Below are 13,117 nucleotides of genomic sequence, written 5' to 3'. Positions count from 1 at the left end.
AACACTCCCTTTACAATGTATATACTCTTCTACTGTTTTAATTTTTATTCACCCAAGAAATATTTGCTCAGTGCCTAGTATGTGCCACACATTCTTGAAGGGACACTTTGGGATGCAACAAAATTAAAGTATTCTCCTTTCAAATAGTTTACTTACTTCTTAAAAAAACAAACTTAAGAAAATATTTTAAAATAAAACCAGGATCTTAGTTTATAAGATACCAAGTATGAAATGTTAATGATGAAATAAGAAGTGTGATACAGGAACTTTAAATCAGGACCTAAAAAAGAGCTAAGCTATACTTGAATTGCTTTAGTTAATCAATGCTAACAACTAGTGTTTCAAAGCAGTTTGATGTGAGGTCTTATACACTCAAGATCCACCTGGTGAAAATTAACCTACCAAATTAGGTAACGTATACCACAATCTGTAAAAGAAGAGAGAAAACTCAAAAGATAGTGTCTAATATTCAACCAGCAAAATCACAGCAAGAAGTATAAATGTCTCCTTGCTAAATATGCCACTCCTTTAGTGACTGTCAACCCTGGCAGCACTTTACAATCGCCTGGGGCTAAGGGGATTTTAAAGATGCTCAAGCCCCACTATGTAATCAATTAAATGAGAATCTCTAGGAACAAGGTGTACCATCACTACTTTTACTTTTTTATCACTATAAACATTTTTAAACTCCCTAGATGTTTCTAATGTGCAGCCTCAGGTGAAAACGACAGCTCTCCAAGGGCTTCCTAACCCTTCCTGTTTGCCTCAGAACTTTCCAACAGTCTACTGAAGCCTATGGGTTCTTTCTCAGAAAAATCTTCTTTTTCTTTCTTTCTTTTTTTTTTTTTTTTAAGTAGGCTCTACATCCAATGTTGGGCTTGAACTCACAATCCCAAGATCAAGAGTCACATGCTCTTGATAGGGCCAGCCAGGTACCCCTCTCAGAATACTGTTCTTAAATACACAAAATGAACTGTGAGAGACTTCAAAGGAAACCAATTATACTGAAATATAATTACTGAAATATTTTTAAACAAAACTTTACACAGTAATAGATACTTAACATATTAAATAACAGGATCTAATGAGTCTAGTGATGAAGACAATAATATTTGGAATATTTATGTCTAGTTAGTTATTGCTAACACTGCCAGTGTGGTTTCTTGCCTACCTTCATAATAGATGGAAAGTTTCAATTTCAGTTAAAGATTAGTAAAAATATTTTCCTCCATCCAACTTCACAGAATCCCTAAAATTCTAACCAGACACCTGGGGGATGGGATTATAATGGACCTACGAACCCAGGCAAAGGATGCTGGAGAGCAAATGTTAAAAAAACGCATTAATCACTCGTTAAATAATAACCCCATTTCATAATAAGAAATATAATTAAATTACATAATTCTACCCAAAATCCAGTTAGAATCTGAAAGAACCACGGCTCAGCTCTTTTTAAAATCTGTTACACTCCTAAATTATTTTCCTCTAGCAAGGATGTAGTTAAATGTTCGTAAAACAAACTACATAGATACTCAATCAAGTGCATTAATTAACAAGAAAGCAAACCAAACGGCCCAGAATATACTCTGGTAGTTATGGCCACATTTAATTCCTACAACAAAAGTCATTTATCATCATGAACCAGTTGGGTAGCCAACAACGTTAATTAACACTTTTGCTCTCTTGCCTGGGCATATTTCTATAGGGCAAAGGAAATCTGAGCAGTTTTCCAGTATTCCACAAGGGGACTGGACCTCCATAAAGAATGGAATAGTAGGGGTGCCTAGATGGCTAGTGGGTTGAGCCTCTGCCTTCGGCTCGGGTCATGATCCCAGGGTCTGGGATCGAAGCCCGCAATGGGCTCTGCTTGGCGGGGAGCCTGCTTCCCCGTCTCTCTCTGCCTGCCTCTCTGCCTACTCGTGATTTCGCTGTCAAATAAATAAATAAATAAATAAATCCTTAAAAAAAAAAAAAAAAAAAAGGAATGGAATTATATTACTATTTCCTAAATCTACTGCTGGACCAGAGGAATAGATCAGTTTAAGAAAATTTAGGACAAGTTTCCAGTACTCATTTGAAATGGAATGAGGTCGGAACTCTGCTTAGTATATATAGCCAAAGAACAGCTGTCCCATGGTTACACATCCCCAAAACTTATTTCAAGAAGAAAGTCTACAAAAATCTAGCTTTTGTCTTTGGAATAAACTATCATCCCATTATCATTCTTTAGGGAATGTTAATGGGGAGTAAGTTGGAACTCCAAATCAAATGACCAGAACAAAAGCTGGACTAGTTCCCAAGACATGCATTACCAATGGTATCAGCTGGACTATGGGAATGTCTTTGATGTGCATAATTTTAAAACCTAGAAAAATAACACAACTGTATGGTATATACAAAGATACATCCATATACACTATTTCAAATGGGTACAAAACCCAGAAAAATTGTGAATTGGTGATGTACTTTTTTTGGGTACAGGGACACAATGTTACTTAGTACCTATCTCTAGCATCTGTTCTATGAATTGTTTTTCTAGTAGTAGGGTACTGCTAACATGACAACTAATTTTTTTCTCTGTGAATAGTAACAAGTGTAAAACTGGCTAAAAGTATGAAGGAAGGGTAAATCCATTACACGCTGACCTTTTAAAAATTTCCTTTCAATAATGGCTTTTTTGGGGGCACCTGGGTGGCTCAATGGGTTAAAGCCTCTGCCTTCAGCTCAGGTCATGATCCCAGAGTCCTGGGATAGAGCCCCGAGTCGGGCTCTCTGCTCAGCGGGGAGCCTGCTTCCTCCAATCTCTCTCTCAGCCTGCCTCTCTGCCTACTTGTGATCTGTCTGTCAAATAAATAAATAAAAATCTTTTTAAAAATGGTTTTTTGTTGTTTTTTTTTTACAGAGAGAGAGAGAGATCACAAGTAGGCAGAGAGGCAGGCATAAAGAGAGAGGAGAAAGCAGGCTCCCCGCTGAGCAGAGAGCCCGATGCGGGCCTCATCCCAGGACCCTGAGATCACAACCTGAGCCGAAGGCAGAGGCTTAACCCATTGAGTCACCCAGGCGCCCAAAAAATGGCTTTTTTAAAGGCATAATCATATACAAGCCACTTATTTAAAGTATACAATTCACAGTAAATTTTTTAAAAACATCATCCGACAAGAACCATCCTAACAGCCATTACCTTTCCCAAGGCCCTAGCCCTAGGCAACCACCAAACTACTTTCAGTCTCCATAGATGTGCAGGTATTCCATGTAAATGGTATCATACAATATGTTATTGTTTCTAGCTTTTATTATTTTGCGTGTTTCCAAGGTTCGTGTTTCATCATGTATCAGTATTTTCCTCTCTAATGTCAAGTAAAATTCCACTATATGGATAATCCCACAAATCCTACATTTTATTTAACTACTGATGGTCGTTTGGATTGTTTCCCATTTTTTTTTGAAGGTTTTATTTATTTATTTGACAGAGAGAGATCACAAGTGGGCAGAGAGGCAGGCAGAGAGAGTGAGGGAAGCAGGCTCCCTGCTGAGCAGAGAGCCCGATGAGGGACTCCATCCCAGGACCCTGAGATCATGACCTGAGACGAAGGCAGAGGCTTAACCCACTGAGCTACCCAGGTGCCCCCGTTTACCAGTTTTTGAATGGAGTTCATTTTGTGTTTTTTACACACACACACACACACTCTCCTCCCTACAGGTGAAACTGATAGGTCATATAGTGATTCTTTTTTTTTTTTTAAGATTTTATTTATTTGACAGAGATCACAAGTAGGCAGAGAGGCAGGCAGAGACAGAGAAAGGGGGAAGGAGGTTCCCTGCTGAGCCCAATAAGGGGCTCAATCCCAGGACCCCGGGATCATGACCTGAGCTGAAGGCAGAGGCCTTAACCCACTGAGCCACCCAGGCGCCCCGGTAATTCTATTTTTAACACTGAGGAACTGCCAGACTGTTTCCCAAAGTGATTGAACCATTTTACATTCTGAGCAACAGTGTTAAGAGGGTTCCAATTTCTTCAGATCTTCACCAACACTTGTCTTTTGATGATTCTGATCATCCTACTGGGTATAAAATGGTTTTGATTTACATTTCTCTGATCGTTAATGAAGTTCAGCATTTTTTTGATGTTCTTATAGGCCATTTGTCTTTGGAGAAATGTCTTTTCAGATTCTTTGCCCATTTTTAATTGGGTTATCTTTTCATTGCTGAATTGCAAGAGTCTTTTGTATTACAGATACAAGTCCCTTGTCACCAGATTTATAAAAAGTTTCTCCCAGGGGCGCCTGGGTGGCTCAGGTCGTGGTCTCAAGGTCCTGGGATAGAGCCCCGCTTCTGGCTCTCTACTCAGCAGGGAGCCTGTTCCCCCCACCCTCTACCTGCCTCTCTGCCTACTTGTCATCTCTCTCTGTCGTCAAATAAGTTAAAAAAAAAAAAAAAAAGTTCCTCCCATTAGGTGGGTTTTTTCACTTTCTTTGATTAATCTTTTGTTACGTGAAGCCAGCCCAGAGAAAACAGAATTTGACAAGGGCCTCACATACACTACGCACCATTTCAATGGTTCTCAAACTTTTTGTAAAAGAATCACTCTACAGTCTTAAAAACTGAAGAACCAAACAAAAATTTTTTAAAATGTGGCTGTATCTATTAATATTATCATATGAGATAGTAAAATTGAGAAAAAAATTTTAGTTCATTTAAAAATAACTTTATTTAAAAATATTTTCCAAAGCAAAAAAATAATTAGTGAACACAACAGCAGTTTTATGTTTCTGTGACACTTAAATGTCTGGCTGAATAGAAGACATTATCTGCTTCAGTTTTTAATTTACTGCAGTATATTGTTTCGGATGAAGTATGACTATGTAACTAGGGTTATGAAGTATATGACTATGTATGTAGATGGGAAAGGAAAAGCACTTTTTTTTTTTTTTAAAGATTTTATTTATTTATTTGACAGACAAAGATCACAAGTAGGCAGAGAGGCAGACAGAGAGAGGAGGAAGCAGGCTCCCTGCTGAGCAGAGAGCCCGATGTGGGGCTCGATCCCAGGATCCTGGGATCATGACCTGAGCCAAAGGCAGAGGCTTTAACCCACTGAGCCACCCAGGCGCCTGGAAAAGCACTTTTAATAGCCTTTTCATATAATTGTGGATAGCTCATGTAGCCTCCGAAAAACTCTAAGTTAAACTTTACTGAAACTGCATACCAGTTTATATGGCAGCTTAACTAATATTAGGGGGTGAGTTAACTCAGGTGCGAGGGGGGGAAATGACAAAAATGATTAATGATTGAAAGAATAATCAAATTTATTTTTCCCATCCCCACCAGGGAAGTGCAACTTTCACAGAAAAAAAAAAAAGGTAGTTTTCCTCCAAATATAGCTATTTTTGTGGTAAATGGGGAGGGTGTGATGCTAGAGGTCATACCTAAATTAAAGATCAGTGAAAATTTAATCCAAAGGATAAACAAAAGTATAGAGAAGATGGTAAATTAAAAGATTTAAACCTATATAAATAGTTCTTGACCAGGGTGAACAGAACTAGAGGATGAGTCTCTAACATGGTTTTGTAATGACTATTTCCCACTATTAAGGGTAATGACTGACTAAATATACTACAGGGAGGAAAACCACAAAATACTATCAAAAGCATAACCATCCTCAAATAATCTGCAGTTTTTCCTCCACTTATTTTATAAACAATGTATTCAAAAACAACTTTTAAGGTTCAGATATCTTCAACCTCTATGTGGTTTGCACATTTTACATAAAAATCACCCATGGTACTTGTTTCAAATGAAGATTCTCAAGACTCACCTACAGAATCTGTCATAATAAGTCTGAAATTAAGATGTACACACCTATAGTTGTATAAAAACACTTAAGTGATTATGATACAATGGGCCACAGACTCCATTTGGACAAACACTAACTAATCTGTTCTATACATACATTTTCCAAAAGTTGTTTCTTTAAAAATAAAGTAGCATCAGACCTAAGTCATTCCATGTTTTCCCTAAAACATTAATAAAGCTGCATAAATTACACTATCTATGTGAAGTCTTTAGTCTCCCTTGGTAGTTAACCTTTATTCAAAATTAAAAATAGACGAGAGTGGCACTTTGCAAGATTATCTGCTAATAGTAACGGAGACGATTCGTATGCCTAGAGAATAAAAGCAGTTTACGTGACCGGTGACATCAGGACTGAATGCCAGTTTAGTCCTATGTGTGTTCCTTTACCAGTGCAACAGAACTCTACCAGATTTTTTTTTTTTTTTGGGTAAATGAATCTGATTATGTATTCTGCATACCATCCCTTCAGCCCTTCCAGAGACTAAAAATCTACTAAACATGTAAACAATTCAAGACTCAAGAAAAAACACGCTAAAGATTATTGGCCCAAATAATGATACTTATCATATGTGCTTATTAAATCTGCTTATTAATTCCCTAGGGAACAAACAGCTGCAACTACAAATAAAAATCTGAATCTTTAGAATTCAAAAAATGTGGCTTTAGACCAAAAGTAGCCAAGATATTAATTCACTAAATAAACTAAATAAAACATTAACAAATCATCAGGGCACAGTTTTGTCCTCCGGCTTTATTCAGTATTTACTGATTATAAACTATCCATTAATCTAAAAATCTGCTAACTCAAATCCATTTTTACATCAATTCTCGCTCCATTACCAACTGCCCAGCAAAACAAAACAAAAAGACTCAAATTCACAGGCAGGTCTTTATCTACAGAGAAAAGATTTAGAGACAATGGCAGAAAAGCTTACAATTATGAAGGGTTTTGGGGAATTATCCACTTAATAGGTACAAAGACCTCAACACAGATTTTGCAATTCTGGAAAGTCTATCTGGGATGTAAGCTGTTTTCCTGAAATTCCTACATTCTTAATGCTGAAGGAATGCCATCTCTCTTAACACAGCACCTTTCTACTGTACTTCTAAGGAAAACCAATACTTACATAAACACAGATCAGTCTCTCTTAGGAACAACTATTGCCAACTAGAGTATTCTACATGGTTGAAATATTAACAAAAAAGATGAACTCAATTTTGGCTGCCCCAAACTATTACACCGAGTATCACAACAGGAGGAGGAAAAGTAGGAAAGGCTATTACAGAAAGATTGTTAAAAACTGATAAAACTAATTGGGCCCAAATAACACATCATCTAATATATATATCTGGCCCTCTCCCTTACCACCCCCACCCAATCCACTTTGGCTTTTTTTTTTTTTTAAGATTTTATTTATTTAGGGGACCCTGGGTGGCTCAGTGGTTTAAAGCCTTCGGCTCAGGTCATGATCCCAGGGTCCTGGGATCAAGCCCCACATCAGGTTCTCTGCTCCGCAAGGAGCCTGCTTTCTCCTCGCCTCTCTGCCTACTTGTGATCTGTCAAGTAAATAAATAAAATCTTAAAAAAAAAAAAAAAAGATTTTATTTATTCATTTGAGAGAGAAAGAGAGAGGCAGCACAAGCAGGCGGAAAGGCAGAGGGAGAAGCAGACTCTTCATCAAGCTGGGAGCCTAACATGGTGCTCGATTCCAGGACCTGGAGATCGTGAACTGAGCTGAAGGCAGACACTTAACCAACTGAGCCACCCAAGGACCCCTCCACTTTGCGTTTAAAACTGTTTTTGATAGGCGCTTGGGTGGCTCAGTCAGTTAAGCGACTGCCTTCGGCTCAAGTCATGATCCCTGAGACCTGGGATCCTGGGATCGTGTCCCATATCGAGCTCCCAGCTCCGCAGGGAGTCTGCTTCTCCCTCTGACCTTCTCCCCTCTTATGCTTTCTCTTACGCACTCTTTCTCAAACAAATAAAATATTTTTTTAAAAACTGTTTTGATAATACCATTGTCTTTTAACTGCTAGTAAGTAGTAACGGTTACCCAACAAAACCTTAAACTAGGTTTTTTGTTTCAACACTGTATGCGTTCATCTTTCATCTTAGTAAGTGTATAGCAGGGAACATTTTTCATTATTTTCCACATTATCCCAAACTTATCTTTCACCAAAAGACAACAATGATTTATGGCCCCAAGTTCCCCTCATTAAGAACTACTGGTAATTATGCTTCTTCAGGTTATGCAAATTTCCCAAAGTGAGGATCATTTTGTTTACAATATAGGCCTTCCTAATCCTAGGTCGGTTATAAGTTGTTTTAAAAATGAAGTCTTATTTCTAAAAGATGAGTGCAGAAACAATTTTAGGGATTTAAAGGTTCATATAAATTGGCCTGGCTGAACACACTATTCTCCCTCTTCTTATCTAACAAAACTTAAAAAAAACCCCACTCTTATGCCCAAATTATTTTTTTCTTATTTATGCACCTGTCCTCCCAAAATTAAATTCTATGGGAATTTCTAATGTATCTCATACAGCCTAAATGCAAAATTCATCCATTAAGTTACTGAACACCTTTAAGTATCAAAACAGAATTTCCTAGATTCCTAGATGCAAGGATGAATAAATTAGGCAGTCCTTTCAATTCACTGTACAAACCCAGTGGAGGAACTCCAGACAACAGCTAAATGCTGTAGGGGTACTGCACAAGGTAAAATGGAGCTAAAAAAGAACACGATCAAAAGCTGAACCAAGCACTAACGTATGTGTGTATGTATATACAGATAATATATCCAGAGACACACACACAAGACAAAAATATAGCCATAATTCCACACACGAACCAGATGTGTTTTCATTAGGGAGTAGAGAGGAACCTACAAGCACATAGTTTTGTCATCACCGAACTGAGAAAAACAGTAATAAAAAATACTAATGAAAAATGCCAAGGTAAATTAAATAGCTCTCTATGCAAAAATGGAACTTCCTCACAAGAGTAAAAAAAAAAAAAAAAGACTACAGTAAATCTTAGCAAGCCATCCTGCTTGTTTACAATCATTTCCCCGTTTCAGAGGGCACAAATACATAGATTCGGTACCAAGAAAGTAATGACCATCCATATTTTTGAATAACAAAGATCCAGCAGGTCTGTTCAACCAAATTTTTTTTTTTGAGCTTCAATGTTATGAGGCTAAAAGAAATCTACAACTATCTTGCCATATTCTTTGTCCATAACATCCTTTGGCATCTTTCCAAAGCAAACGCCCCATTCAGAGTAGCTTTGATTTTTTTTTTAATGATTCTTCAGTTGTATTTAGTCTCTTTTTGTCTATCATTTCAGCTCATTTCAGGTGCTCTTTCCTCTAAACAGTCACCAGTTAGTTAAAAGGTTATTGAGGAACACACATCATCAACCTACAGAATACTAACTGCAAAAGGAAAAATAATCCTCTCTATCCAAAATAAATAAAATCTTTTAAAAAAAAGAAAAAAATTCTTTTTTTTTTTAAAGATTTTATTTATTTATTTGACAGAGAGAAATCACAAGTAGGCAGAGAGGCAGGCAGAGAGAGAGGAGGAAGCAGGCTCCCCGCCGAGCAGAAAGCCCGATGCGGGGCTCGAACCCAGGACCTGGGATCATGACCCGAGCCGAAGGCAGCGGCCCAACCCACTGAGCCACCCAGGCGCCCCAGAAAAAAATTCTTTACAGAAAAATACGAGCCAGTCAGAAAGACCGAGTAGAATTAGACCACCATTATTCACCACCTCCAATGTAATAACTGATTTATTCAAGAATTATTAATTGACAAATAACTAGTTAAAAGGTTATTGAGGAACACAAAATCATAATCTTTCACAATAAAGAAACCCAGAGTCATCATCCTACCCAAATAATCAAACTTAACCATCACTAATAGTGGAACAACCTAACCACTTGGCATGAAGTGCCTTTTGATGTAACATTACACCATTCTACCCAAAAATATTTAAGCCAAATATTATCAGAGCTCTCAGTTTAGACCTAAGCAACCACAAAGTTTTCAGGAAATAACAAAAGATAAAGGGACAAGTTAAATGATACCACACAAAAATCAAATCAACTCAGAAAATGAGAAGTTTTTACTAGAAAATTGTCCAGGATTCTTCAGACAAACAATATCCCCAGGAGAAAAGGGGGGTGGGGGGACTGTTCAAGAGATACAACAAAATGATGCATGTAAACCCAAATTAGATTCTAATAAAGCAGAAGAAAATAAAGAAAAAAGAAAGAAAATCCAATGAATCCTATTTTGGGGATAACTGGGGAAATGTGAACAGAAACTGGGATCCAGAAATGATACGTTATTACTATTAATTTTCTTAGGTGAGAAAACGGTATCGTTATATAACTGCATCAATGTCCTTTTATAAAAGAATGATGAAATTTAAGGGGCTGAAATATGTGTCAACTTACTTTCAAGTAAGTATGTAAGCAGAGACAGGGAAAAACGGTTAATAACTGCTGATTCTAGGTGAAGAACTGTATTGCTAGCATTCATTGCACTTCCAACTTTTCTCTATGTACTAAACTTTGCACGATAAAACTTTTAGGTTAATTTCTCTTCCTGTAAATTTTCACCACCATCTCTCCCATTTAAACCACCACAGTTCTGAAATATTCAAGGTCATGACATTTCAGTGTCTTTATAATTTTAGATAAATTTAAGAATTAACAAGTTCTGGAAACTTTCAATAAAATCTTAGGACATCACTACTCCTCAGCTTTCAAGTGACAAAATATGAGCCCATCTCAGAAAAACGGTAGGTATACATAAACAGATTTGATAAAATAATTTTGAGACTTGAGACTTTGCATTTTTGGGCATTGTGACAGCATGTAAAATGTAAACGGGATTTCAGTACTGAAATCAGTCAACAAACACACACAAAATTTAATTTAGCAAGCCTTCCCGACATAATGACATTTACAGCCACCCAGACCATTCAAGAGGAACTCCAACTTTGCCTCATCTCTGTCAACCTCTAAAACAGCCTCTACCTTCTAAGCTGGGAATTTAAAAAACAAAAACCTAAGTGTAGTTCGTTACCACGGCAACAGGAAATTTCAGGAAATTGAGGCTCTGCAGGTCTAGCTAGCCTCCATTTTAAAAACTATTTACCTAAACATAGCAGGACTTAAATCGAAAAAACAAATGGAATGACATCTCTCATAAGGTATCAGTTTCCTCTTTCAAACTAAAAGGTAGTATTTACCCAAATTCTGAACAAAGTGCAAAAGAAACAAATCACTTTACTAAATATCGGATTTTTACAGTATTTATAAGTCACTTACACCCAGTACTAAAGCAGACGCTTTTATTTACAGTGGCCAAAACCAATTTCTCATTTCCGATTTATCAAATTCTGCAATATTTGTGTCGCTTTAAAAACGAAAATGAACTGCGTACAGAATAAAGAGAAAAAGAAGGAAGCAGAAGCAAGCCACACAATTCCTGAATCTCGGCAAAACCATGCTTTTCTCCTACACTGCTTCCTTCTTCATTCGCACTGGCAAGAGACTATTTCTCCAGATGAGTTTCATCTCCGATTATTTCTCAAAGTGGTAACCTATTTCGTGGTATATCGGAGAGGTGGCAGAGGAAACACTGTGAAGTTTTTCGAAAACAGCGACTACACGTTAACGTAATCAATTCCTAACCACCCCAGTATCAAAATGGTATCAAAGGAAGGTACCTCACAGGAGCAGTCCCACGAACCTAACTAAACAGGACGAAGCAGCTTCCTGGCTATTGTCTAGGTTAAATATTTGTTCGTATTAACGCCTACGGCAGAGAAACAAAAAAATAACTTCAGATCTCAGTCAGCCCTTGCTCCCCATCCCCACATTGTCCTATACCCGGTTCTCCGGGTCCATTAGACCCCGATTCCTTCCTCAGGCGAACATGGCTGGAGTACTCGGACGAACACAGACTTGAAGAGAAGAGGTCGCCACGAGGCCCCACCACTCTCTTTCCTCACCTGCTCCGGGGCGCCGTCTCCTGACATGGCCTCAGTTGACTAGAAAGGAAGAACTGGCCCGCGATGCGAAGCTAGAAAAGAGAAATTAAACTAAAAACCACCCCAAACCAGTAAAGTTACCCCCTGCCCAGCGGAGCCAGACCGCCAACACGAAACGCCACCGCCCACTCAGATATGAATTAAAATGGCTGCGCCCCAGCCGGATGAGGAGAGAGGTGTGGCTTCTGCATTAACTTCCGGGGCAGTGGGCGGAGCTAAGATCACAACTCGCCAGTTACTCGGCCGCGCAGATGCAGAGAGAATCCAGAAGCTGGCCCAAAGCCTGTGCTGACGTCACGACCCTGGGCTAGGGGAGCTGTTGCTGAGCTGGCTATAACCGGCTGGGAGGCGGGAAACTGTTTAGCCTGGAGGCTCGCGCGCCTTTTGGAGTTTAATTATCAAGCTGTGGAACCTGGTTTTTCGCTATTGAAGCCTGACTGCCAATCAGTTTAGTTCAGGCAAACTGGCCGTCTTAGGACAATGCTAAGTTTAAACGCCTTTTATATTTTGGAGATAGGGAATATATCGAGGTTTTCTATGGTATAAGCTAATGCTTTCTATGCTTTTTAGGGATAAGAGGAACAGATCGAGCTCATAACATGTACTGCCACTACCTCCTATTGTGTCTAAGGTTTTAACGTCTGTAAATCCTGGGTTTTAAGCTCAGCATCTCACCATGATTCTTCGTATGCAAAGTGGAGGTAAAAGCAGTCAGACTCTGAAGCCAGACTCCATTCGTTTGAATCCTGGCTACGTCTCTCACTTGATCGGTAACCGTGGGCAATTTAACTTTGCCCGTGCCGCAGTTTCTTTGCCAATAGATAGGAATAACAGTAGTACCCGCAATTTAAATAAGGTGTGCCCGTAAAAGCGCTCAGAGCGTGTGTGGCATAGCCCAAGATTAAGTGAGAACAGGTCTCTTAAACTAATTTCCAGTGAAAGTTCGTCATACTGTGTCTGCTTTTATTCTCCTCTCGGATAGTGGCCTACATGCCAAACTAAACCTAAACTTTTCCCATACCTTATTCTTTTCTGTCTCCTTGCTTCTGCTTATGTATTTCCACCACCCTTTTCACAGCCTGAATTCTTACCCTTCCAAGTAATCAGACACATGAAGAATAATAGATGTATGTTAACACAAAGATATAAATGGTTTTTGCACCACCCAACAATAGAGGACATTAAATATATTACAGAT

The 13,117-nt window shown here is 38.4% G+C and overlaps 1 protein-coding gene across 1 annotated transcript in view; it reads right to left on the bottom strand.

Annotated features, from left to right (window-relative positions):
* Positions 1-12,065, bottom strand: part of LOC111149507 (cleavage stimulation factor subunit 3) — a 68,658-nt gene extending 56,593 nt beyond the window's left edge. The window contains exon 1 of the mRNA XM_022506603.1: positions 11,881-12,065. Coding sequence (XP_022362311.1) covers positions 11,881-11,907 — 27 coding nt within the window. The 5' untranslated portion in view covers positions 11,908-12,065. The remainder of the gene's footprint in view (positions 1-11,880) is intronic.
* Between the last annotated feature and the right edge of the window lie 1,052 nt (positions 12,066-13,117).

This window comes from Enhydra lutris, unplaced genomic scaffold (genome assembly GCF_002288905.1).
Source record: "Enhydra lutris kenyoni isolate GAN:26980312 unplaced genomic scaffold, ASM228890v2 scaffoldscaffold22, whole genome shotgun sequence".
Classification (NCBI taxonomy): Eukaryota; Metazoa; Chordata; class Mammalia; order Carnivora; family Mustelidae; genus Enhydra; species Enhydra lutris.
This window is presented reverse-complemented; position numbering and strand designations above follow the sequence as displayed.